The sequence below is a fragment of the Anguilla anguilla genome, chromosome 5 (genome assembly GCF_013347855.1).
Source record: "Anguilla anguilla isolate fAngAng1 chromosome 5, fAngAng1.pri, whole genome shotgun sequence".
Lineage (NCBI taxonomy): Eukaryota > Metazoa > Chordata > Actinopteri > Anguilliformes > Anguillidae > Anguilla > Anguilla anguilla.
Window position 1 is genome coordinate 9,275,448 of NC_049205.1, and position 27,380 is coordinate 9,302,827.

At 49.1% G+C, this 27,380-nt stretch overlaps 1 protein-coding gene across 1 annotated transcript; it reads left to right on the forward strand.

Annotated features, from left to right (window-relative positions):
• Nucleotides 1-899: 899 nt before the first annotated feature.
• Nucleotides 900-27,221, forward strand: pcm1 (pericentriolar material 1). Its single transcript, XM_035420001.1, is given in 41 exon segments — nucleotides 900-1,057; nucleotides 3,139-3,258; nucleotides 3,711-3,956; nucleotides 4,389-4,682; nucleotides 5,209-5,379; nucleotides 5,833-5,931; nucleotides 6,882-7,071; nucleotides 7,516-7,625; nucleotides 7,797-8,022; nucleotides 9,067-9,247; nucleotides 10,208-10,384; nucleotides 10,567-10,718; nucleotides 10,965-11,230; nucleotides 11,414-11,532; nucleotides 12,248-12,377; nucleotides 12,824-12,952; nucleotides 13,045-13,217; nucleotides 13,551-13,730; nucleotides 14,224-14,497; nucleotides 14,732-14,877; nucleotides 14,967-15,163; nucleotides 15,616-15,779; nucleotides 16,263-16,451; nucleotides 16,453-16,618; nucleotides 17,098-17,295; nucleotides 18,467-18,523; nucleotides 19,856-20,028; nucleotides 20,293-20,430; nucleotides 20,822-20,951; nucleotides 21,033-21,125; nucleotides 21,378-21,502; nucleotides 22,223-22,357; nucleotides 22,830-22,994; nucleotides 23,108-23,167; nucleotides 23,519-23,591; nucleotides 24,198-24,358; nucleotides 24,770-24,842; nucleotides 24,944-25,158; nucleotides 25,698-25,790; nucleotides 26,320-26,443; nucleotides 26,772-27,221. Coding segments are annotated over 40 exon segments (6,120 nt in total). The 5' UTR covers nucleotides 900-1,057; nucleotides 3,139-3,156; the 3' UTR covers nucleotides 26,798-27,221.
• The last annotated feature ends 159 nt before the right edge of the window (nucleotides 27,222-27,380 follow it).

Below are 27,380 nucleotides of genomic sequence, written 5' to 3' on the forward strand. Positions count from 1 at the left end.
TTGAACAAATCATAGCCCTTTGCCTGTTTTGCTAGTACAGTCAGTATATATGTTAATTGGTAGTGGCATGCAACATTTGTTTATAACTACAAAATAAATGTGAAAAACAGTGTCCATATATGATCTTCAGACAATACAGTACAATGCAAAAGTATTTATTTATTTTTTTTCTTGGCTCTGTACTCCAGCACATTGGATTTGAAATGAAACAATGAATATCACAGTGAAGACTGTCAGCTTTAATTTTAGGATATTTATGTTTACATTGGGTGATCCCTTTTCATACATAGCCCCTGTTTTCCCAGGAAGAGGTGGTGCATCAATGTTTAAGGAACAATAGCAATGGGAAAATTGACATGATATCATAACTTTAATAAACATTGCATCCTGTAGAACAAGTGCAGCAGCCCATATATTTTTCTTACATTTTATTTTAGCATTGCTAATAATTTACTGAATATAAATTAACTATATATATAATTATATATAAATAAGTTCAATATACCAGTAGCAGTAAAAGACATTCCAGTCATTCGACTCTATGTCAGAAAAGAAAAATTGTCACCTTGACTTTGTCTCAGCATACATGAATTTGGCCAGGAGCAAAAAAAAAAAAAAAAAAAAAAAAAAAAACTCATTTTAGGTCGAAATTCTTTTCTAGGCTGCCTCACAACCTCTCAAAAAAGGTCCGAGATACTAAATAGTTCCCCGCCGTCTGAGCTACATCATTAATTTGCAAGTTTTTTTTTTTTAAATAACGTTTTGCCTTAAAACTGAAATATTTGTGTACAGAATGTGTCTTACTAACATATGAACATACGATTTAAAGATGTGTAATTAATGCTTAATGTTTGTAAACCGGTAACTATTGGTAACAGCCATATCTTTCCGCATGCTTGCAGTGAAAGATGGCGGCCGATCTAGAGTTATGACATACAGCACGTTAGCTGAACAGGCACAGCAAGACGTTTCGAGAGATATATACATCTTCGTCTGATCACACTGTGGGATTTTATGATCTAGAGCTGCAGCCTGTTTTGTTTATATAATTAACTAGGTAATACATTTCACATTCGTACTTTATGTCAGCTTATTAATGCTAGCTAGCCAGCCAGCCGTTTGCGTCTGTAACGTTAGCTTACAAGCTATCTGCTAGGTCGCTGTCTACCTATATCGCAACTTCCAAATTCGATATCGCTACTGTGGCAGTTTTGATTTCAGGAAACACACCTCACTGCATTGTGGTCTGCCTCCACCGTAGCTGGTTAGTCTATATGTTTTTTTTATATTATGTATGTTATTAATAGAAATCGTATTCCGTTGTCAGGTACCAGCTCGCTCTATGGCTAGTGATCTGCACCGTTATCGATAGCTAATAGCTATCCTCTAACGTTACAATAGTGACAGAATGAGTGTTGGGGATTTGTGTAAACTATTTGGCTGTAGTCTACAGCTTAAATGTGCGTATGTTGTTGATGTGAGCTAGTCAGGCTATAAAATTAGGTACCTTATCGGCACACTCTTAATGGGAACGTGCTTGTCGTGTAAAAATAGATAACGTTAGCTAGCTGGCTAACGTTTTCTAAGAGGCCACATATTGTGTGTGCGACCCTCTGTTAACTGAGTCAGCATTAGCCGACATATGCTTTAATGAACTTTAGCTAGGCAGTTTAATTAACCATGTACCACATCTGCTGTAGGGGCGTGTGTGTTTTTTTTGGCGCAAGGTTGTAGTCTATTTGTTTGACGTTAGCTAACCACCTGAGAAGTTTTCAACAGACTGGCCCAGCAAGGGTTACCATGGTAACGAAGGTCAGCTCCCAGCAACTTTCCGAAGTGACATTGTGTATTATTAACCGGTGCATGTCGCTGAATAAAGTTTGTTCTCTTTTTGTTGAGTTATCTTGTTATAACCAACCATCAGTGCGAGTGGCAGTGCTCTTTCCCATCGACAGTCGTCACCATAATTGATGGAATTCTTGATCACACACTGAACATTGTGGTAACGTTAAGTTCACCAGTGGAACTATCTTACTTAGCCATCATTCAACCTGTTGAATCATGCGAGCTAGATATTCCAAAAGAGACGAAAATGACATGCAGAATAATTTTGTTCTTCGTGTTTGCTAACAAGAATCGATATCCAAGTAGCTAATTTAAGTGGCTAGCATCGTAAGTTAGCTGTCTCGTATAGCGTTAGTTTCGCCTTCGCTGGCGGGTAGTCTGGGACTTCATTGTTCCTTGTAGCTCATGTTAATTCAAGTTGGCCGTGGGTCACCGTTGGTGGGAGGCCGTTCTATTGTTTGAAAAGTTGGACTCGGTTGCTGACTGTTAGCTGTCGAGTTTGTGAAGTGGAGGGAATTGTGGTGTTTTACCGGGAAAACTAGCGGGATTATGAGCAACAGTGCCAGTTAACGGTACAAAGAGAAGGCTAAATAGCTGTTGTTTGTCGTCGCGTAGCCAATTTAACGTTTATCCATAACGTGCAGTTTATTGGGAAGATAAGTACATTCGATTGAGACGCGAGTTCTTCAGGTAAGAAAGTTATACCAGGAGGTCAGTATATCTAAACGTGGCTTGATTGGATCAATTTCACGCAGCTATGTTACTGCCGCGCTGACTTGTTTACTGTTTACCTCGTGTTTTTTTAATGTATTTTTTTTGGAATCGTTGTTTGTAAGGCAGATTTATAAATCGTCGATTTAGTTTAGACGTTAGCCAACTGAAGTAGATGATAAAGCTGACTGGATATATGTAGTTCATGGCTGTGTACCAAGCTTTCATTGACTTGAAAGGTTGCAGTGTTTGCTGTCATGGATTTATAAGATGAATTCCCACAGTATCAGAATGCTGCTGTTTTCGAAGTGGCATAAGTTTGCTAACTCCTGTTACAACATTAGTTGCTCGATTTGATTGTAGAAGTCTTTTGTGTTGCATTAAGCCCTGGGTGTTATGATCTCAAAATTGTTCAATTAACAGATTTACAGTTGTATTTGATTGCAGCCAAGTTATTTAAGAGTATATTAACGTTGAGCGCGTGCATGTATGTAAACAGTCCATCAGTAGCTACCGTTTGGCATTATGGTCAGCATGTGCAGAACACTTGTCACTGGTTAATGAGGATTTTATCCTCGACAGGTGCAGGGTGGTTTGAGGATGGCAACAGGAGGGACGCCATTTGACGACTGTGCAGATGATCAAGATCTGCCGAACTGGGCTACCAGCAACGGCAGCCTAGAAGACAGGTTAAACAATATGGTAATAACATATGTATTGGAGGGGTCGGTGTGTGTTTGACTGTATCATGACCTTATGAAGTTTTATTGTTTTTTTCTTAATGTTCTTTGCATGATACCATTCATTATACATATTGGAAATTGTAAAAAAAAAAATTGGTCTTTGGAAATGTATGGTACTTTGGTGCATTTTAATGATAAAATATAAGAACAGCCAGTCAAAATGCTGACTGACAGAAATGTTTGTGCGGTAATATATAGCCTACTAATTTCAAGGTAAGGTGTCTTATAGCTCTGTGTTTACTCTTAGTTGATCACCCTACTAAGCTGTAATAATTAAGACACTTGAGGTTGAACCGTGTGCATGGGTTGTGGTTCCACAGGAAGTATTGGTGTACAAGGTCTGTTCTGAATGTGTATTTATTTATTTATTTATAATTAGCATCTATAACAGGAAGTTTGTGTCTTTCTCAGGACTGGGGCGCCCAACAGAAGAAGGCCAACCGGCCCTCGGAGAAGAACCGAAAGAAGTGCGGAGCGGCGGTGGAGAGCCGGGTGACCAACGACATCTCGCCGGAGTCCACCCCGGGGGCGGGGCGAAGGCGGGGCCGCACCCCCCACTCCTTCCCCCACGCAAAGTACTCGACGCAGATGTCCGTGCCGGACCAGGCCGAGCTGGAGAGGCTCAGGCAGAGGATCAACTTCACCGATTTAGATGAGGTGGGTCTGAAATCCTCACGTTCCCAGCATGCCGTTTGATGAACTGGGCGTATAAGATGCAGCCCAGCTTAAGAGCAGTGCTGTTGAAATCACACCAGGGCCTACTCAATAATATGTAATATTCTTAAAATGCTTGTCGGTTTGCCATACTACACAAGCCAAATGTGAGCTTTCTATGTTTATATCAGACATACTATAAAATTGTGCTTGCAGATCACATAGGCACACACTAGAAATGTTATACTGTAGTAGGATATATTACTGGATTTGAAGGTGTAAACATCTGACTTGGTGTGTTTTCGTACACCTCAATGTCACACCTTAATCTTAGCCTGCCCTGCTCTACTTGGAATTATGAACTGCATCTGTAGTACTTCATGAGGTTAATGTGAGAAATGAATGAATATGCATTTTATCAAATGTGCTTTACAGAGAAGCATTGGGAGTGACTCTCAGGGGCGAGTCACAGCTGCAAACAACCAGAGACAGCTGGCCGACACCAAAAAGGCCTTCAAATTTTTACCGCTCCACGTGAACACGAACAAAAGCAAGGAGTCATCTGCCGCGGCCCCTTCAGCCGCAGTGCCACCGTCCACCAGCAGGGGCGCCAAAAAGCAGACCCTGAGCTTGGACCTGGCAGCCTGCGATCTAAGTAAGGAGGGCAGCAGGACAGAGCGAGGAGCAGGGGATGATGGGAGAAGAGAACCAGGGATTGACAGCAGCCAGGTAACCTTTGACCTTCTTTGATTATTAAAAATAAAAAAAATAAAAAACTTTCTGTTTGCCCATATAGTGTCTCTGGAGGATTGTGCAAGAGTTAACTGGGGGGGGGGGGGGGGGGGGGGGACATAAAACATATTTGACTTATGCTTTTGCCGAGTGTTTGATGTTCAAAAGTCAAGATGTCCCAGAAAACGCGCTAGCTGTGCTGTTGGCTGGTAGTAAAATGATTCCCCGTGGAACAACTTTGCACAAAGATGATTTTAAGCGAGCTCTTTAACGAATCAATACTGAGCAGATTCCAGGGTCTGTGAATCGGTGCTTGTCCAGTTGACGGGTGGATCGCCGCTTGCACGGGGCGAACCACGTCCCTTAGAGATCGGCACGCTCGTGCGCGTTCTGCGCGGAAAATCAGTACACAAAGATCAAGCCCGTTACCGAAGGCGGCGGAGAAATGCGCGGGATCAGCGCCGAACCTGCCGCGGCTGTCCGTGCCTAAAGCAGAATGTGTTGTGCTGTATGCTTCCCTCAGGTCGTCAGCAAGCTTGTTCAGATTAGGGAGTATATTGGCAAGGCCAGCACCATAAGGGACGACCTGGTGGAGAAAAACGATATCCCCGCCAATGTCGAGCGTTTATCGCACCTAATAGTGCACCTAAAGGAGCAGGAAAAGTCCTACTTGAGATACCTTCAAAAGATGTTGGTCAGTATACCGAGATTTCTTTTTTTTTTTTTTTTTTTTCCTATGCATGGGGGCTACTAACCAAAATGTGTTTTCATTGGCCGTTCTGAACCCAAACATTTTATGGAACGACGATTATTTCTCTGTCCACGCTGCGCTTCCTGTTCGCACGCTCGTCATGCTTTTACAGGTCTGTGTTGCGGTTAAGTTGGCATGGCCTCATTTTTGCCCTGTTTTTGTGGTTCTCCCTCCCCTCGAGCATGCCATTGCCAAAATCATCTTCACTATTTGCTGAATTTAATACGTTTTTTTTTTTTTTTTTTTTTTTTTTGCCTGGACGGCGCTGTAACACCTTGCAGTCGTGAACGTTTAACAGTGGAGCGAGGTTTGCAGGAGAACATAGCTGTTCGCCCGCTGCTGATGTCATCGCGGAAACGAGCCCCCAAGCTAACGTTCTCGTACCGCTCTCCGCAGGCCGGACAGAACGACGAAGACGAGGTCCGCCCCATGGACTTGGCGGCCGAGAGCCTCTCCCTGAACGTTGAGGCGAGGCCCGAGGGGTCTGCTGCTGTCGTAAGTGGGGCAGTCCTGACAGCCAGCCTCTCTCCCAAGCACCACACCCAGGGCTGGGTACCGAACCCCGGCACCGCTACAGCCACAGCTCCCATAGGCCGGTGCCTACCTTACTGAATCGCAATGTAGATTTCGGTGCCACACGCCTCCACTAGCTAGCGTTGCACTCAGTCGGTCGACTCGGTCAGCGACAGCAGGTACCGTTAGCGAGCTGGCTAACGTTAAACTCGGTTAAAATACGAAAAGCGAAACGTAAGTGTAAAGCATAATTTAGACAAATAAAACATTAAATTGCTCAGTTTCTTTGCCGTTGCGTTTAAAAAGACATGCTTATTACTGTTTGCTCTTTAGTTTAAAGAAGGTATTGGTTCAGGCATCGCTACCGTTTTTAAAAGTGTTGTTTTTGCACCAGTGTTGGAAAAATCTAAACGATAGCGATCCCTAGCAACCCTGTGTGACCCTGGTGTGCTAGAGCCATGTTTCCCAAACTGGACTTTGGGGCTGGTGTGAGTCACAAGATAAATACTGGAAAATATAGACTTGTATTTCACACACTTCACACTGGCATTCACACCAAGCAAATGCAACATTACACAAGGTGCATATGTTGGGAAACCAGTTTTGACATGCTGCAAATGTTTGTTGAGCTGTTCTAAATAAGAGGGTCACAGGAACTATATTTGCCTGTTTAGTGGGTCCTGATTTTAAAAAAAAACCATATAAATAAAACATTTTGACTAAAAAAAATTGTAAGTTCGGTTTGACAGTCAAAACGGATGACTTTCTTAAATATCTTTTAAAAAAAAAAAAAAAAAAAAGGCGAGAATAACTAAAAGCACCTAGTGGTCGACGAAAACGTTGTTTCAGGATTGGTTCCCTGGAGAAGGTGGTGGGGTGCGGGGGGGGTCTTTTTTGGACGTGGCTTCACTAATTGTCACTGCGTGTCTCAGGGCAGGGCCAGGCGTGCGGGGGCAAAGGAGGAGGAAGAGGAGGAGCTGGAGAATCTGCGCAGGCAGCAGGAGCTGCTGAAGCAGATGCTGATGCAGCAGGAGCAGCTGCGCGCTCTGCGCGGCCAGCAGGAGGCGCTCATGGCCATGCAGCACGGCGCCCCGCGGGCGGGCGCGGCCATGGACGACACGGGTGAGGCTCCCCAGCGCCGCTGGTGACATGCTAACACACGATGAAAGTGTGTGAAGTGAGAGCACTCGGCCTCGTGCAGGTCCTCCCTGCTCCCAGATCTGTGGTGAAAAGGAGTTCTCTTTCTCTGAGATAAAATCCTGCTGAAATGAAAAAATAATTAAAAAAAATAGCTGTTACATTATAGCCCACACCTAGCCTAAATAGTCAAAGCTATGGCAAATATGTTTTGTTTTTTCCCCCCCATTTCAGGGTTTGTACAAAAAGAACATGGCAGGATAATGTCTGAGTGAGAGAGATGCGCAAAGCCAAATGTTAATGAAAATGAAAATTGAAATAGCTTTTCAATTTTAACATGTATAGATTTCTGACTGCCTGTTTTGGCAGTATGGTGCTCGCTCCTGTCGTGTTTACCCTTAACTGACTGGTTTCTCTCCATGTCTCCAGTGATAACAGAAACGACAGGCAGTGTTTCTGGCCTCAGCATCACCTCTGAGCTGAACGACGAGCTGAACGATTTAATTCAGCGTTTCCACAACCAGCTTCATGACACACAGGTAGACTGGATCTTGGTGATTTGATTTTTATTTTGCTATTGTATTTATGAGTATTATTAGTATCAGTTGCCCAAGTCACACTCACTTTGTCACTGAATTTGTTTGGAGGTCTGCAACCTGCTGTGGTAACTTGTATAAGGAAAGAGCTTCACCACACATGTTTTTTGCCAGACAAAGGTGGTTCCAGACAACCGGAGGCAGGCGGAGAGCCTGTCCCTGGCCAGGGAGGTCTCCAGATTGCGGGCGCCTCCTCCGCCCCGCCCCCAGCCCGCCCCCGCAGCCGTGACCAGCGCTCGGCTGACCAAGCTCCAGGAGCTGCAGGACAAGAAGGAGACCATGGACAAGATCCTGGAAGAGCTGCACACCCTGAGGGACCACACGCTGAACAACAGATCCTGTGAGTGCTCTTACACTGAGAGACCACACACTGAACACCTTACTGTGAGTGCTCTTACACTGAGAGACCACACACTGAACACCTTACTGTGAGTGCTCTTACACTGAGAGACCACACACTGAACACCTTACTGTGAGTGCTCTTACACTGAGAGACCACACACTGAACACCTTACTGTGAGTGCTCTTACACTGAGAGACCACACACTGAACACCTTACTGTGAGTGCTCTTACACTGAGAGACCACACACTGAACACCTTACTGTGAGTGCTCTTACACTGAGAGACCACACACTGAACACCTTACTGTGAGTGCTCTTACACTGAGAGACCACACACTGAACAACAGATCCTGTGAGTGCTCTTACACTGAGAGACCACACACTGAACACCTTACTGTGAGTGCTCTTACACTGAGAGACCACACACTGAACACCTTACTGTGAGTGCTCTTACACTGAGAGACCACACGCTGAACAACAGATCCTGTGAGTGCTCTTACACTGAGAGACCACACGCTGAACACCTTACTGTGAGTGCTCTTACACTGAGAGACCACACGCTGAACACCTTACTGTGAGTGCTCTTACACTGAGAGACCACACACTGAACACCTTACTGTGAGTGCTCTTACACTGAGAGACCACACACTGAACACCTTACTGTGAGTGCTCTTACACTGAGAGACCACACACTGAACACCTTACTGTGAGTGCTCTTACACTGGTGGTGGAGAGACCATGGGTGAACAACAGTGTTTGCTTTTGCCCCGTACTTGCATATCACATGGTGTATATAACATTTGATCATGAGTGTATGTTGCAGAATGTAAAAATGCAGTCCTATAACGATGGCCTTTTTCCTTCCTGCAAAATAATTGTGTGCGCCTTGCATTTAACTGATGGCTATGGGCTTTGGTCCTGACCTGAATATTAACCATAAATGCTGAAGTCAGTGGCACCCATAGTGTAGGTTTATGGTCGTGTACTGTAGAGTTGCATGTTAAATGGGCGTCTCTTGTGGCTCGCCTTGATGTGCCGTCAGATGGAGGGATGATGTCCAGCTTCTGTCAGCGAGGGGCGGAGCCGAGGTCCTCTGTGGAACGCCCCTCTGCCGTCAACAGGGAGCTGAATGGCCGCGTCGGCGTGGTCATCAGACATGACCCCGCCCCCTCCTACCGCGAGCCGCAGCCGGAGGACGGCGCCAACCCCCCAGATAAACTCAGGTATGTTGGTTGGCCAGTTAATCAGTTAGCGACTGGTTTCCAGGCGATCGATCATTCGGCTGGTAATCAGTCAGTCAGCTAGCGTATCAGTCGACCAGTCTGTCAGATGAAGATGCAATCTGTTAAAAGCCCCAGAAAACAAAAATTAAATCAATCAAGAGGCCACACAGGCAGCCAATCACCGAAAAGTAAACAAGGTTGTCAAACTAACCACTCGTCTTTGTATGTAAGAGATTAAACTGAAAGCTCTTGACTGCTTGGCAGAAGTCTTCAGTATTGGCTGTTTGGGAGAGGATGTGCTTTGTAGGACCAGTGAGCTAGTGCTATGGCTTAGCACTTGGCAGTAGAAAAGGAGAGCTTTCCTACAGAGAGAGGAAGAGAAAGAGGAAGGGATTTCCCAGTCCTCATCCTGGCCTGGATCAGAGTGCTCTCTCCCAGGAGCCTTGTGACCCACTTTCACACTTAAATTTAGGCAGCCCCTTTTTCCCCTCCTCCTTAGGGAGTCATCACTGACTGAACAGAATGTGCTGAACCTAAAAATCATTAGATTGAGCTACTGTTGTCCAGTTTATAAGACCTTACTTTCCTCCACAGTAAATTGTCTGGGTAATTTATTTTTGGAATTTAATATGTTATTAAGTTCTTTGTAAATGTCTGTTTCTTTAAACTGGGGCTAATTTTACATGGTAAGGTAGCCTAGGCTAGCTTCCTTGTTATCGTTTGTGTGTTCTCAAGCATTTCTGTCTGTGTGGGTTGTTGAATTATTTTGTACTTCTTTCTGGGTTATTCTGTTAAGTATATGAAGGTCATGCATTTCTTCCTCTATTATATACAGGTCAAAAATGTGTGTATATATATATATGTATATGGGTTATTCCATTCTCTGACTTTGTGGCTCATTGAGAGTCCATTCTGTGACCGTGTCACTCATTGTGTCTCCATTTTGTAACACTGATGCAGGAAGCTGAAGGAGGTCCATAAGCGGCTGAACGAGCTGAGGGAGCTGGTGCAGTACTACGAGCAGTCCTCCGACATGATGGCCGACACCGTCAACGAGAACGTCAAGGAGGAGGACGACGACACCGAGGCCATGTTCGACTCCGAGCAGGAGAACCCCGGGCCGGTCACCAACATCAGGCGAGCACTCGGCTGGGGGGGAGGCTGGATCATGGCGTATCCGAATGCGGTCCGGTGTGGGCGCAAGCGTTGAGCGGGAGGTCTGGCGTGTAAAAAATGATTGTGTGGAATACCAGGGGCTCTGTGCATTGAACTGGGTGCAACTGAACCGCTGACCTTTGAATAAATGCGTCTTTCCTCAGAAACCCTCGGCATGCTGGGAACTGGGTGGACGTGAGCGGCCTATCTGGCTCTCACGGAACCAACAACCGGGACGGGAGGCTGAACACGGACTGCGAGATCAACAACCGCTCTGCGGCCAACCTGAGGAGCCTCAGCTTCCCCTCTGCCATAGGTGAGACGGGCCAGTCCGTCCCAGAGCGCTGAGTAAATCCCGGAACAGCTCTTTCTGCTTAGGTCCATGTTCCAGATTTGAGAGGACTCCGGGTTTTACTCAGCGCGGTTTTCCAGCTAACCCCGTAACCCTGCTTTGTGAAACAGGGCCCTGTTCTTTACTTATTTAGGAAAAATGTACGGTCTAGCCTGTAAGTCTTCACCTGCGGACTCTCTGGTGACCATGGCGACACTGTGTCTCGTGCAGAGTGCCAGTACAACAGGTACCACCCCTACAACGAGGCCAAAGACGGCAGCGAAGACGAAGAGGAGGAAGAGGAGGAGGATGATGAAGAAGAGGAGGGGCTGGTGGATGAAGAGGAGGCGCGGGAGAGGGGGCCGGGGAGCGACGGCTCGGGTTCGAGCCGCAGGAGCAGCCTGGCCGAGGATCCGGAGCTGGAGCACAAGGTCCGCCGCCTCCAGTCCGCCAAGCAGAAGCTGAGGCAGCTGCAGGAGCTGGTCGCCATGGTGCAGGTGAGGCTGGTTTACCTGGCAACCCTTCAGCCAATCCCATCGGTGCATTAATGGGCCTTGTGGCCGCTGTCACGGATGCTAACAGCTGTGTGATGCTAACAGCGGGGTGTTTATGGGGTTGCGCTGCAAACGCAGCAGCCTCAGCCTGGTCACTGGTGTGTTCGTCCGCTTTTTCACCGCCAGAGCGACGACACGGACGGGACCACGGCTAACGAGGAGGAGGGGCCGGTCCAGCAGCCCAACAACGCCCGAGCGTCCGTCGCCAAACCCCAGAGGGACCCCTCTGCGACCGAGGCTGCCAGGTGAGCCACCGCCCTGTGCTTGGGTCAGAACCGGGCTCACGCTTCACTGCGCTTTACGCTCACATGAGTCGTACTGCTATACCTTTGTCATGCATGATCATTGCTTCTGTTTTATGTGAACCTATGCAAGCCTATTTCAGTGAGCAAAATTCTGTGCATTTTGTGTTTTAGTGCATTTAGTTTGTGCTGAAATGCAGCCTTCCCTTCCATTCTACTATGACTCTAATATGTGGACATTGTAATTGTGGAGCGGATACAATTTGGTGTGTTGGTTGAGACCTGTGGTGTGACAGGCAGGTGCTGTAGAGCGGATACAGTGTTGTCATGTTTGTTGAGACCTGTGCTTTGCCCGTGGTGCAGCAGGGGGCGCTATAGTGTAGATTGTAGGGCTGTCATGGTGGTTGAGACCTGTGCTTTGCCCGTGGTGCAGCAGGGGGCGCTGTAGTACAGATTGTAGGGCTGTTATGGTGGTTGAGACTCTGTGCTTTACCTGTGGTGCGGCAGGGGGCGCTGTAGTACAGATTGTAGGGCTGTTATGGTGGTTGAGACTCTGTGCTTTACCTGTGGTGCGGCAGGGGGCGCTGTAGTACAGATTGTAGGGCTGTTATGGTGGTTGAGACTCTGTGCTTTACCTGTGGTGCAGCAGGGGGCGCTGTAGTGCAGATTGTAGGGCTGTTCTGGTGGTTGAGACTGTGCTTTACCTGTGGTGTGGCAGGGAGAAGTTCTATCAAGCCAAGCTGAAGCAGCAGCAGCGGGAGCTGGAGAGGCTGCAGGAGGAGCGGCAGCGCCTCTCCGAGATCCAGGGAAAGATCCAGGACCTGCAGTGGGCCTGCCCCGACTTTCAGGTACGGAAGGTCTGTCCCCTGACTTACAGGTACAGAACACCTGCCTCCATCTTCCAGGTGCAGCACACCTGCCCCCCGACTTACAGGTACAGAACACCTGCTTCCAACTTACAGGTTTAGAACACCTGGCTCAACTTACAGGCACAGCACCGGTCCCTGTCCTGCTGGTGCAGCACTCTCGAGGTCAAAGGGCGGGGTCTGCTTATGGGCGTGTGCAGGTGGGGGCTTTTGCAGGTGCATTTCAGTGGGTTGGATTATGAGTTCATGAGTTATGAGTGTGTTGTAGTGTGTGTGTAGTCTTATTTTCTGTATCACAGTTTAGTGAGGCAGTGTTGTATTGCTTGCTGGTCCTGGTCTTTAGGGACCAGTATTGGCCGTCTCCAGTGAGTGGTAATTATCCTGGTTAGGTTGCCCCATTCTAATGGAGCGTTTCCTGCCTCTTCCAGTCGTCCATGTCCAGCACGGCGAGCCAGGCCCAGGGCCCCAGGAAACCCCCCGAGGTGGCCTCCACCCCCAGCGCCGGCGCCAGCGGAGCCCAACCCGACCCCCCGGAGGAGCTCGCCCCGGAAAACGAGGTAGAGGCCCGCTGGCCCTCTTCGCGGCTCGCAGGCGCAGCGCTGCCCTCTGCTGGCAGGGTTACGGAGTTACGCCCCTCCTCCGCTTTCAGCTCTTCTCGGAGATTCGGCGGCACCAGATCCTGCGGGAGGAGCTGAGGCAGAGGAGGAAGCAGCTGGAGGGGCTGATGGCCGAGCAGCAGAGGCGGAGGGAGCCGCCTGACTCCGCCTGCCTGGCCCCGCCCCCGGCCCTGCCCACCCAGCAGCCACTGAGCAGGGACGAGAGGTGAGCGCGGGGGGGGTCTGTGGCATGGGAGGTTCTCTGGGGTGGTGTAGGGAGTGTAAAGATTTGGATTTTGTTGCAAGAAGGAATATACTCGGAGGTCTTAGAATCTTAAGACTTAGAATCTGTTTTCAGAAACTCAATCTTGAGACTTGTTGCCTAATTTAGTACTCAGAGGTCCCTTAAGACTTGGACTCTGAGTGAGGTATGGTGTAAAGGAGTGTGAGGATTTGGGATTTGTTGCAGGAAGGAAAAACAAGTTTATAGGACTCCTTTCATCTGTGGGGGTGGTGTCGACGGAGATCGGTGTGATATAAATTTGGGATTCCTCCACAGGACCATGGCCACATGGGGCGGGTCCACACCACGCCACCTGGAGGAGGAGGAGGACTGCTACCCCTCAGAAACGGGGGCTGAGGAGGAGGAAGAGGAGGCAGACTCCAGCTCCAGCGAGGACCTGCCCCTGTACACCAGCCGGACCCAGGCTTCCTTCAGCGGGCGCAAGTCCAATGAGAGGTTTGTGAGGAAAGCTCCAGCCTCTGGGGGTGGGGGGGGGTGGGGCTCATTCCGCTGGTGTGGAATTAGCCGTAATGTGGTGGCTCCAGTCTGTTTCCATTAAACACCGCTTTGAGAGGATCACTGCCTTTACTGTGCTCTAGTGTGATCTAGTTTGATTCTGAGAGAAATGTTTATAATTAGCATTTGATGTTCATGAAAAAAAAAAAAAAACTGCCTTGTAAGAACTGTTGGTAGATTTTTTTGTTTGATACATCGAATTTGACGCTTTAAAAAAAATTCTGTGAACTTTTAATTATTTAAATATTTCATATTAAAAAATATCAAATATAAACTTGACAATTTCAAGCTCCAGTAAGAAATTCTGTTCTCCAGTGTTTAATTGGCTGTGTTTAATTTACTCTGATGAATTACTCTGGTGTTGCTGTACGTGGGCAGGTAAATGACATCTGCGCTGGTGTAAACGCTGCCTCTTCTTTTGCTCCTGTCTCAGCGGTCTGAAAACCTCGAACCCGTACCCGGCGGGCGCCGTCCCGGGCCCGTCCTCCAGGGGGCGGGCGAAGGCCAGGAGCAGGCAGCAGCAGCAGCAGCAGCAGCAGGGCGGGGCCGAGGGCGGGGCCGGGGGGCGGAGGCAGGAGAACATGCGCTGGGCCTGGGCACGCTCCCCACTGGAGGGCCAGCAGCACTGGCAGGAGCAGGTGACCCAGCTGCAGAAACAGCTGGAGTTCAGCACCGTCATGTGCCAGACGCTCCTGCACGACCAGCAGGTCTGTGACCCCTCCGAGGTTCAGAGAGCTACGCTGCGCTGTTCACACATACGCATGTTCTTATAACAGTCCTTTTCTCTATCCCCCTCTCCCTCTCTCTTTATCCCACTCTCTCTCTCATTCTCTGTATGTCTCGGTCTCTCTCCACTCCCTTTCTCACCCTCACCCTCTCTCTTTCTCCTTCCTCTCTCTCTCCCTCTCACCGTCTCCCTCTCTCTCTCCCTCCCTCTGTAGTCTCTGTCCTGTTTGCTGCAGTCTCTCCTCTCCACTCCGTACAGCGTCATCCCCAGCAACGTCGGCTCCCCGCAGGTGCACATGGTCATGCACCAGCTCAACCAGTGCTACACGCAGTTGGCGTGGCAACAGAACAACGCGCAGAGGTAAAGACGGGCGCGTTTGAGCGCGAGCGGTCCCTGCGCCGCAAGCCTTTAGCCGCGGCGCGCTAACGAATGCGGAACCCGGTTTGCAGGTTGAAGCAGCTGCTGAACGACCTGCTCCTCCAGCAGCAGCAGCAGCAGCAGTGCCAGCCCGCGCAGCAGCGCGGCCGCCCCGCCTCCCCCGGCACCTTCGCCCCGCCCTTCCCCATCCCGCCCGGCGCTGTGGGCCTGCCCGGACTGGCCGGCTTCTCCCCGTCTCTCCTTCCCTCCGGTACGGGCCCTCCTGGAGGTGCGCGTCCTCGCTGTCGGTGCCCTGATTAGGGCGGTGGTGTGTTGCTATGAGACGGGAGGAGACGAGGGGCAGTTCTCTCAGCACGGTTTGCAGGGTACCGCAAGGCTTCTTAAAGCCTGCGCATTGTTTGGTCTTTCATACTTTAGTGTGCGTGCAGGCCCTACTCAAATACAGGAGTGTAATTCACACTCGTATTAGGCCACTGGTTCTCAATCTGGTGGGGGGGGGGGGGCGTGCAGTGAGGGTTCAAGGGGGCGAGGGGGAGGGGAGGTGGGGTGTTCAGAAATGTCCTATTACCAAAGAGGGTCCTGACTGGAGAAGCGCTGTATTAAGTAAATGGGAGGTGCCCCGTTAAGACGGCCCTGTTTCCTGCAATTCGTGCTGAAATGTGTCCGTCTCCTGAGTGGCGTGCGGTGTGCCAATCCTTCGCTCTCCCTCTCTGCGCTCAGGGTTGGGGTTCAGCCCCTTGTTCGCCCCTGATTTCGGGCAGGCCGCCGCCCAGCAGCAGATGGACCACAACTCCTCCGCCCGGACGGAGTACATGAGCTTCCCCCCGCCACCGCCCCCGCCCCCCCCAGCAGGACAGGACCGCCGCCGGCGGAGCGGACAAACGGTAACCCCCGACTACCAGGCCCCGCCCACAGATTCTCTGTAGTAACTAGATCTGCAGCTCCTGAGACCTGTCCATCCTCTTGGCTCCTTTGGTGATTTTCAAAGTCTTGAAAGTCTGCTCTGCAGTAAAAGTGGGACATCATCACCCAAGTAGGCCACTTCTGTTTATCTTAAAATTTAAATAAAGAACGCACGTAGAACACCTTGGTCTTTTCAGTAGAATATGAGCTGGGGATTATTTCTCGTTATATTTAGTGTCTGCCTTTCTGTATTTGTGTATTGTTTCTGTTACATTGTATTTCTTGCTCATTTCGCTTTGGAGCTAAATCTTTAAGTCTGATAATGTTGCCATATTGTAGGGAAAATGCAAGCAAGTTTATGTCATTTCAGGCATGCTTGTAGTGGCAGTGTTCCAGTGTGTGTGTGTCTGTCTGACTGACTGTCTGTCTGTCTATGTTTTTATGTCTGTCTGTCTGTCTGACAGCACGCAGAAAGGGGCAGAGGGAGGGGACCAGGCGGGCGCAGGCCGGCCGAACCCCGCCCGAGCCGCGAGGGTGGAGCGGCGCCCCGTCCCGGCAGACGGGGGCGCCCGCCTCCGCCGGACCCCCGAGCGGGAGGACGAGGGGTCCCCCTCCCCCCCGCCCCGGGCCGGCAGGACCCGGCTGTTCCACCCGGAGTCCCTGGAGAGCCTGAGCAGCCTGCCGGACCCGGCCGACCCCACCACCATCACCAGAACCTTCCGCTGCGGCAGGAAGGCCTCCGCCCAGGCCAGCCTGGCCACGCGGGACAAGACCCCCACCGCCAAGAGGAAGAGGAGCAAGGGCCACGCCCGAAACGCAGGTCCGTGTGTTTCTGCATGCGTGCACACACCCACACACTCTTCGCGCATGCATTTCATTTACATACGTACACAAACTTAAATTACCCTGCATGTAAAGTATGTATACAGCAGATGACGGGTCAGAATGTGGTTGAAGTATTGCCGGTAAAAATAAAGCCGCATTTTTTTCTGCCTCAGACAGTGACAGGCAGTTTGTGTTAAACTGGGTCGGTGTAAAAGGACGCCTGTGTGTTAAACTGGGTCAGTGCAAAGAGCAGAAGGTTTTTGTAACTGGGGCAATATAAAGATATACAAGTGTATTAAACTGGGTCGGTGTAAATGATGTGTGTTTCACTGGGGCAGTGTAAAGGGATGTGAATGTTACACTGGGGCAGTGTTAATAGATGTATGCTGCTCTGGTGATAGTGTTAAGCAGCGTGTGTTGAGGTGGGTCAGTATGAAGCGCAGGTGTGCTGTTAAACTGGGTGTTGGCGCGCAGGGGACATTTCGGCGGAGTGCTGCCCCGCTCCCTCGGCCCAGGGGACGGACAGCGTGTCCAGCGCCAGCGAGTACGGCCGCGACCCCGCCCCCGCCCCCCTCGCCAAGCAGCGGGAGCAGAAGCGCCTGCTGGACAGGCTGACCCAGGAGAAACTGGACAGCAAGATCAAAGTGAGGCACGCCAACGAGCCGTCCTCAGGTGAGCCCGTATGTTAACTACAGCACAGGGCTAATGTTCACTACAGCACAGCCGCTACAGCACAGGGCTAATGTTCACTACAGCACAGCCGCTACAGCACAGGGCTAATATTCACTACTGCACAGCCGCTACTGCACAGGGCTAATATTCACTACAGCACAGGGCTAATGTTCACTACTGCACAGCCGCTACAGCACAGGGCTAATATTCACTACAGCACAGGGCTAATGTTCACTACTGCACAGCCACTTCAGTACAACACAGCACTAATATTCACTACTGCACAGCCACTACAACACAGTGCTGATATTCACTACAGCACAGCCGTTACAGCACAGCACTAATATTCACTACTGCACAGCCACTACAGCACAGTGCTGATATTCACTACAGCACAGCCGCTACAGCACAGGGCTAATATTCACTACAGCACAGCCGCTACAGCACAGGGCTAATGTTCACTACTGCACAGCCACTTCAGTACAACACAGCACTAATATTCACTACTGCACAGCCACTACAACACAGTGCTGATGTTCACTACAGCACAGCCGCTACAGCACAGGGCTAATATTCACTACTGCACAGCCGCTACAGCACAGGGCTAATATTCACTACTGCACAGCCACTTCAGTACAACACAGCACTAATATTCACTACTGCACAGCCACTACAGCACAGTGCTGATATTCACTACTGCGCAGCCACTTCAGTACAACACAGCACTAATATTCACTACTGCACAGCCGCTACAGCACAGGGCTAATATTCACTACTGCGCAGCCGCTACAGCACAAAGCTAATATTCACTACAGCACAGCCGCTACTGCACAGGGCCAATATTCACTACAGCACAGCTGCTCCAGCTCAGGGCTAATATAAACTACAGCATGGCTGCCACAGCACAGGGATGTTCACTTGGCACAGGTATTTAGCAGTAAAATATTTCTACTTTTTTTAACATTTCATTTAAAGATTCAGTTTTTCTTTTTTTTTTTATCATTTCCATTAAGGTTTGTCTCTGTGGGGCGAATGAGCTGCACAAATGTAAGCTTAAGGCTTAGCGGAGGAGAGAGCCTGTCCCCTACACTGTTTGATTAGTTTTTTTTTAATCCGTGGGTTTGGTTGGGTTTTACGTTGTCACCCTTATCTGTCCCCTAATTCCTCACAGCGTTGGCTTGGAGCGCACCACTCCACTCTAACAGAAACGCATGCACTGAAGCAGCAGGTAAAGCCCCACCCGCCACATCTCCGCAGCCAATCAGCAAGCACTGTAGCGCCTCTCTTTTCCCCGGGCTTTCTAATGGGGTCAGGGTACCTCCTCAAACCTGTGCACGCCTTACTAACAGCCTGAAACCAGCTCCTAATCCTAGCCTTAGCGAGAGTGAGAGAGCACATTCTGCACTCACGTCTGCTGGCACTCCACCTGTAACACAATGCTATCGGAGAGGGCTCATTTAAGTGTAGCTGTGGGAGGTGAAATGATTCGGGTGAAGGACCTTTCCACTGTACTCCAGTTATTAGGATTTGAACCCACAACCATCTTCTCTGATTACAAACCCATTTCTGTAAACTCTGTGCTGCAGTATTTTTCCTTGTGAGACTGGGACATATTTTTAACTGTTTATTAAGACTTTGTGTTTTGTTTATGTATGTGTTACTTAAATTATACAATGTGTGCTTATCTCTGAGTTTTTGGAGTTGGACATTGCTGAAGTATTTCCACTTTAAAAAGGTCTAAAAAGGCTGCTCGGTAGCTCACTCAGTGAATGCATGTTTCAGAGAAGAACACAAGTTGACTTCTCTCCCCTGATCTGGCAGCAGAGGGCGTACTTGAGCACACTCGTGCATAGTCCAAATTCAGGTGGGATTGGAGAAAAAAAGTGCAATTTCCCATTTCTGGCTCCAGGAAAGAGAGCACTGAGGTCTCCACTGTAACAGTACACAGAGTGCTCCTGCAGAACTAATTGCTGTTTTCTGCACAGAAAGCCACAGTCATTTTCAGAAACAGACTTATTTAAAATGTTAATGCTAACGAGGTCTAGTCACATCGTCAGGCAGTAAAAAAAAAAAAAGAACACCACTTCATCGTGATGGGAGTTTTATATGAGTGTTTCCTTTTGCTTTTTCATTACTTTAAAAAATAATTATGTAAATAATGCAAAGGAAGACAAAAAAATCCCTCAAGTAAAGCTCCCATCATGATGCAGTGGAAAATAGCTGATGAACATGATCCAGTGGCCTGGTTTCTTACAGCTTTCTTCCATTTGAAAGTCGGAGCTCCACAGAACTGAGTCTTTCACTACAACGAAAGGCTGCTCTGTATTAGAGTTTCCCAGTTCGTCTATTTGGAAATAATCATTTCTGGAAAATAATAAGCTGCTACTAAATTATTGAAAGGGTTTATTATTATCCTATCTAGTTTTTGATATACATTCTTACCCAGGGGAAAGGGTCTGATCGTGACAGCTATTCAGTTTAAAATGTGAAATGCGACAAACAGGAAACGGTCTGTTTTCAGGCGGGAAAGTGTGCATTAAGACATGCTCTGTCTTTGCAGACACCAGCAGCGACTTCTCCCTGTTCGAGGCCCTGCGGGAGACCATATACGCGGAAGTGGCCTCCCTCATCTCCCAGAACGAATCCAGACCGCACTTCCTCATCGAGCTCTTCCACGAACTCCAGCTGCTGAACACGGACTACCTGCGCCAGCGAGCGCTCTACTCCCTGCAGGTACGGCCTGCGATTGGCTGTGTGCGCGTGCATTAGCTCCTGCGCTATGGCTCTCTTCCATGTAACACAAGAATAAAATAAATGGAGAGGTACATTTACACAGAGGGAGCAGAGAGTTGTGCAGAGAGAGATGGGATTGGTGGGGGGGGGGGGGGGGGGGAGTTGTGGCTGTGTGGAGTTACACTTGTGTGCTTGTTCATTATAAGCTGTGAGCGTTTTTGGGGGCGGAGATTTAACCCATGCCCCTCCCTCTGGGTCCTGCAGGACGTGGTCACCAGGCACCTGACTGACAGGGACACGGCCGGAGGGCGGCCCAATCCGCTGGGCCCGCTGGCCTGGGCCACCGCCTCCAACTCGGAGCTCACGCCCAGCGAGCCGACCAGCAGGGCCACGAGCGACGCGGTGAGGAGCAGCCCGTTCATAAGCACGCCCCTCAATGCCCTCCTAAAAACACCACATGACCTTAAACAGTTTTACTGGGGAACACACTCCCCATCACCCTCTGCCTAAAAATTCTTATGACCATGTTCAGTTCCAAATATTCCCCAAGAAAAAAAAAAATCTCCAGATGTAACTTTGTACCAGCTATCAAATATAATCCCTGTAAGACCTGGGATGAAGTGATTTTCCAAGTAAATATGAAATGTTTTTAAGTGGATTAGCGTGTATCCCAGCTGAAGCCAGCGCTCTTGGTGTTTGTAATTGAGTCCTTATTTGAGAAAGAGGGGTGTGTTAATGCTTGAGTGTATGTGCTCAGGTCAGTTGTTCTCGCTCATAAATGCGCTGTCTTCAGGATGTTTGCGAAAAGACTGCCCGGAACAACCTGAACCCCGTCAGGAGGCTGAGCAACAGAGACGCCGGGGACAACGAGAGCCCCCTCTCCACCTCCTCCAACCTGGAGCCCTTCGCCAGCGACGATCTGGGTAAGCGTGGAGGACGAGGAGGAAAGAGCGCCATTGTACCGCTGACTATATTTAACGCGCGTTCCTCCTCCCGTCCTGCAGGGGACACTGTGATCCACCTGGACAGGGCGCTGGCGAGGATGAGGGAGAACCAGCAGAGCGCTGGGGACGACTCTGTGCCAGCATCACAGGAAGGTGCCGTACCGTCCTCCTCCTCGTCTGCACTGATGGCTCCGTATTGGACACGTTACATCTTACCATTCAAGTGTCAGTTGTTTGTATTCATGATGCCAAGCAGGGACACGGCATCCATTTTGGTTGCATGTCATTTGCTTCTCACTTAAACAGTACAGTGTAGAAGGTCAGTGCACTGAAAATATCTATTTGGTACTGAACATATCGCAGTGTTATGTTCCGCATTGTGACAGTGTCTCCTGGTTTTTGAAGGTGCCGGTGATGGGTCCAGCTGTTTGGGACATGTGCCCGGGGATGCCCGTTGTCCGCAGGTCGACACGGAGCAGCTGGACAGGCAGATCAAAGCCATCATGACTGAGGTCATCCCGTTCCTGAAGGTGGGGGAAACTGACCCGGAAGCACAGGATTTACACTTCCTGTCTGGTTCTCAAAATGACCCGAGTCTGTGCCACTGCCCGTCTCCAGAACAGTGAATAGATCTCTGCCGGTACATGGTGTTCGCTGTTGCACTGATTTGTTTAATTGCGTTTCACTTCTTCCTTTGAAACTGAGAGAGCATGGCTGAATTGGAATAGCGCTATTTGTATTCCAAGCAAGATGCCTAATCTGAAACCCTTAAAAAACAATTTCTTCAGTTCATTTAAATTCTAATGGACTGGCAGTGAAAAAACGAGGGGGTTTAATGTAGCATCCTTGGCACTTTGTCTCTTTCTAGCGCGATTGAAGCATTTTAGCATTCGCTTCCAGCGCAAGATGTCAAAATTTCAGCAGCCCGAGACGTTTTTAAATACGTGCCCATCCCGTGCTTTAAACTAACATCACTGCGTCCTTAGCTGTTGTGTTCACTTCAATCACCCGTTCTTCAAGGCAAAATGGGTCCCTTCCACAACATCCCTGGAGTTGTTTTATTACAGAAAGCACCTATAACCCCATTCATTTCCTCCGAGTAGAGGCCTCAGCATCCCTGTTGTTAGACTGACGTGTGCGAGGCCTGATGGGGGCAGCTGTAGTGTGTAGACGATACTCGGGCGGTGCAGCAGGTGGGCCTCGGTGCGGAGCCGTGTCTGACGCGTCTGTTTTGGGCTGTCCTCCCGCAGGAGCACATGGAGGAGGTGTGCTCCCCGCAGCTCCTGGGCTCGGTCCGGAGCATGGTGCTCTCCCTCCTGCAGCGGGCCAACGAGAGCAGGGAGTTCATCCGCTTCCTCCACCGACAGCTGGACCGCATCCTGAAGGTCAGTCCTTACAAGCACTGTTACAGTCACTGATACAGTTATTACTGAAACTACTAGTGCTACCATTACTAGCACCAATATTGCTGTCTACTAATACTGTTACTACTGGTGCTACCGTTACTGCTACTGTTACTACCACTAATATTACTACCTGCTATTACTGTTACCACTAGTGCTACCATTACTGCTACTGTTACTACTACTAATGTTACTACCTACTATTACTGTTATGGCTACTGCTATTACCTCTACCATTACTATTACTACCTCTGTTAGAACTTCATATCATTAGTACAGGGTGTCATCAATTATTTTTCAACGTAGTTTTGCAGGTTAACCGAGGAGTATTTGCTTTTAATTATTGATTCCAGGTAATTCAGATGACTTGATGCAGTATGGTACTGTGGTGTTTGGCTGTGCTGTACAGTAGCAGAAAGCGGGCCTTTAGCTGTACTGTGGTGTTGGGCTGCAGGAGAACCTGAGCAGGATGATGGGCAGGATGCTGAAGGAGTGTGGGGAGGACCTGCTGGTCATGATCTCTGAGATCCTCTTCAACGAGCTGGCCTTCTTCAGCCTCATGCAGGGGAGAGCCGCCAGAAAGCCGGACCCCCCAGCCGTGAAACACACTCGCTCTGAGGTGTGTGTGTGCGTGTGTGTGTGGGAGGGGGTTGTCTGTTTCTTCCCTTGTGTGATATAAAAAAATTTTTTTTTTTAAAGAATATGAAGTACGGTGCTCATCTTGTCTTGCAGGAGAGGAAAACCGTTGAGGGTGAAGGGTCCTTTTCTGCAGTGTTTAGTGATGAAGACAAAGTAAGTGACTGTGGTTTATAGTAGCTCTGTCTGTTTGAAGTACGAGCCAGTCAATATCCTATTTTAGGATATTGGGGGACAATGATGTCATTGGTTATGAGCCCAGAGTCATCGTGAGGGAGAAGACACATGGTGGTCTTTCTATTTGAAATTCACGGGCACAACTGATGTCTTGGAAGATGGACTGTTGACTCGTGCCAGTGCAAAAGCTGATCCTTAGCAATGCGGCTGCTCTGTTGAATAACATAGGACAAGGGCAGGTACACTGGTGCCTTTAGACGTTTACCAAAATGCAAACGCAGGGTGTAACCTCTGTACACGAGTCTTACCCTGGGACTTCCTGCTCTGCAGGACAAAGACGAGGCCGAAGAGGGAGCTGCACGTCACCATGGCGATGGAGACGAAGCTGGGCATGGTGAGGCCGGTGAGGTGTCCCAGAGAGGGCTCTGTAGGGGACAGTGAGGGAGGGGGGCTCTGTAGGGGACAGAGAGGGAGGGGGGCTATGTAGGGGACAGTGAGGGAGGGGGGCTCTGTAGGGGACAGAGAGGGAGGGGGGCTATGTAGGGGACAGAGAGGGAGGGGGGCTATGTAGGGGACAGAGAGGGAGGGGGGGGGGTCTGTAGACAGCTCATTTTCCAAGGATTTTCTGGGCTACTTTTTAAATGTGAAGCACTTCATAGACCTGACTTGTAACTCACTCACATTTATTTATACTCAAGATTATCCACAAGGGGGAGCTATTAGCAATCAAATAGCTGAGCTGGGTGACGCTTTCAGGGATTTCTGCTGTGTCAGCCTGTGCTGCGCGTAAAACCACTCTTTATTGTTTTAGCACTTCTGCTAGGTTGTGGAGATGACCACAGGCACAGTACCGGGAGGTGCTACATAAGAGCGGTGCTTCGTATCAGTGACACTGCGTGTCCTTGTTTGCTAATAAAGGGCAGACTGAACCAGCGTGGAGTTGTTTTTAATGGCACAACTGCCCTGAGGTGCTCTGTGTTTACGATGCTTATTCCCTGTTCACCGATAGGCCTGCTGAGAGCAGAGAGCCAGGCACGTAGCAGCTGCAGCAGTGAGCAGGCGGAGCAGCAGGATGAGGAGGAAGAGGAGGAGGAGGAGCTGAAGGCCGAGCGTGGGGACACCCTGGCCTACCTGCAGGCCTGCGGCAGTGCTCCGCCCACACCTGAGCAGGTGAGATAGACACGCCCCTCTCTGAGGCAGACTGCTGTTGAACCACACACTCTGTAGACCAGCAACATACTCCCGATTCTGAACACAGCGAGCTCTGTCTCTCTGCCGCAAAAGCATTGCAGTTCGATGGGCCTTGTGAAATTCAGAAAGGGCTGTGTCCATGGACACTGGGCTCACCTAATGTTTACAGACTGAAGTACAGCAGACAGTCGAGTTGGTGTAAGGAATGTGTGGTTAGACTCAGGATAATGGTGAGGAATCGATGTATATGGAGTGCTTTGGAGATGTCAAAAACAGGTCAGCTGATGGGTTTACTAGTTTAGTGTGTGAGCAATGCCCACTCTTCACAGGTTTCATTCTGGGCTAAGTGCTGGGTCTGTGTCACGATTGTGTCTTACTGTGTTTTGGCAGCTGTCAGTCCAGGGGGCAAGGAGGGCATCTGGAAGTGGGAAGTGTGGCCTGGAGCCTGCAGGAAGCTGTGATGGTACGTGCTGTAAAGATCAGTGCCAGTGAAGAACACTGAGGCAGGATTCATGTGCAGAAAGCTAACAGTTACCACCCCCCCCCCCCCCCCCCCCAAAACAGAGGTGAGAATGGTCCAGTCTGAAACCATGGAGGTGGCGTCTCCCACGTTGAAGGAGAGGGGGAGTGGTGACCTGGGAGCTGCTGAAGGCCAGGCCCCCCAGGATGAGGGCGAGGGCAGGGGGGCCCCCAAAGCACCCACCGAAAAAGGGTCGTCCCCTGAGGGCTCGGTGGCCTGCAGCCCGGACACGGACTCCCCCGTCATCGTCAATGAAGACGTAAGCAACCCCCGCCCCCCCTCACTCCCCCCACTGAATTTCACTAAGCCCAGGGTCCTAATGCAGAGCGAACTTCATGTGCGCACACACACACACACACACACACACACACTACATCAGCATTAGAATGTTCAGTTAAGAACGTTCTAATTGCATATTTGTGATCTCACACCTTAAAATGAGTGCAGGAGTTAATGTAGGGCTGTGCTGATAGCATGGGGTACTGCTGGTCTGCTGTGCACTGGGTTGGGCTGAAGTGCGGTGTTCTGTTTTGTATTGAATATTGAAACTTTAAGATGCAGTAATTTTTGAAATGTATGTTTAATGTGGTCTTGCTTTAGTTGACAAGAGTTCCCTGGGGATGAGTAATATCCATTCCCTTCTTTTCCATTATAAATGTGCTCCTCCTTTTGTCGTATTTGTTGTATTGACTCGCGTAAATGTGTTTTTGGCGAATTCAGTCGAGGGTGGCTTGAAATGTTTAAGCGCATTTTAAGTACCGGGGGGGTTGAAACCGTGTCGAACGTCTGCTCTTGCAGGAGGTTGGGTCTGGGAATTTGAGCCAGAAGTCGGACGAAGATGATTTTGTGAAAGTGGAAGGCGTTCCCCTGCAGCTCTCCACTCTGTGTGAGGTATGCATTATTAACCAAACGCAGGCTTTGGGCCTTTTTAAAATGAGAAACGATCCGCTCTTCTCCTTTCAGATAACCGTGTTTTAAGCAAGGTTACCGGCATGGATTGCAAAGGTCTAAGCAAGACATAAGTAGTCCCATTACACTGTCAAAATTTGCTATAAAAAATGTAGTGGCTCTCAACCTTTGGCAGATTACATAATTGTGCAGCTTGATTTACAGAATAATAAAGCCTTTTTTATTGCTTTATGAGGGGAGGGAGAATCATGTGACACTGCAAACCATCTGAGTGGGTTTTTATGTTTCATTTTTTGTAATTGAACAGGAAAATAAACAGGCCATCCACTTATCCACAGATGTGTGGGTTGAGAAGCACTCATCGAAACGTTCATTACGTTCATTAATTACGGAAATCCCTGGACTTCGGTCATAAGTATCCTATGGTTGTTTTTATAGTGTAGAAGCTGTGCACGAATAACCTGTTCCTCCTCCTCCTTCTCCTCCTCCTCCTCCTCTTCCTGATCTAAAGGCCGAGCTTCGCAAGAGAATCGCAGAAGAGCAGCAGAACAACAACCTGTCGGTGGAGATCATCAACGGGAACGTGGATGGGCTGACGGGGCTTGTGGGAAACACTCAAACCCTCAAAGAGCCAGGTAGCCAATCCGCTTTTACAGTCCGTGTCATTTCTCCTTATTGGTGACTATTAAGCGTAGCCTCAGGTCATGTGTGGCATGGCTGTCCTCTACATTTGGGACATTAAGTGGTATTTTTCATTCCTAGGTGGAAGTGTAGTGTCGCTGAGATCAAATGGCGTTGTTTCCAATGACTGCTTCTCAGGCAATGCATTTAAAATTTCTATGGATAATTTAGTCAGTGGTACTTGTTTTGATCACTGCTTTATTAGGGTGAGTGTCATTTGTTGTGTTTTGAATGTGCATTTTTTTTTAATTTGGGGTTTCTGTGTTAATTTTTCATTTGCAGAAACGGTTGGAGCACAGAGTGCATGAAGACGGTCCTCACTTTGTGATGTCATTATGACAACTGAGGCACCCCAAGGTCTTTGGGCTGAACTGAATGTCCACACTACGTTTTCTTTCCCCCTCATCCATTTTAGCAACCACCAAACTGGAAGAACCGCATTGCGGGTTGAATGAATAGCGTTAGCCGTGTGTTCGCTCGAAGAAGAAACGCCCATTTAATCCACGCAACACTGAAAATGTAATTAACCGTAAGTGACTGATTAGCCTGCTGTAGAACCCCCCGCGATGCCTGTCTGTTGTTGTCACGGCGAGGGGAAAACGCGGAAGAAACTTCAAACGCTTTTCGATCGTTACGTTGTGCGTTTTACGATTGTCGCAGACCGGGTGACCGGCTGTCCAAAAGCAGTCCGCTCTCAGCCCTGAAAACAGTCTAGCCTTATTTTTTTTTTTTTTAAAGCGCAACGCTTCAGGGAAGCTAGTTGAGCCCGGAAAACGATTCTGCTTCCGTAGCGCCAGTCCACTGCACTCCGGGGCCCTGCCCGTTGCGTTGCAGAAGTTCAGCTGCACTTTAGTTTCCATGACTTTGAGCACTTGAGCTGAAACATACTAG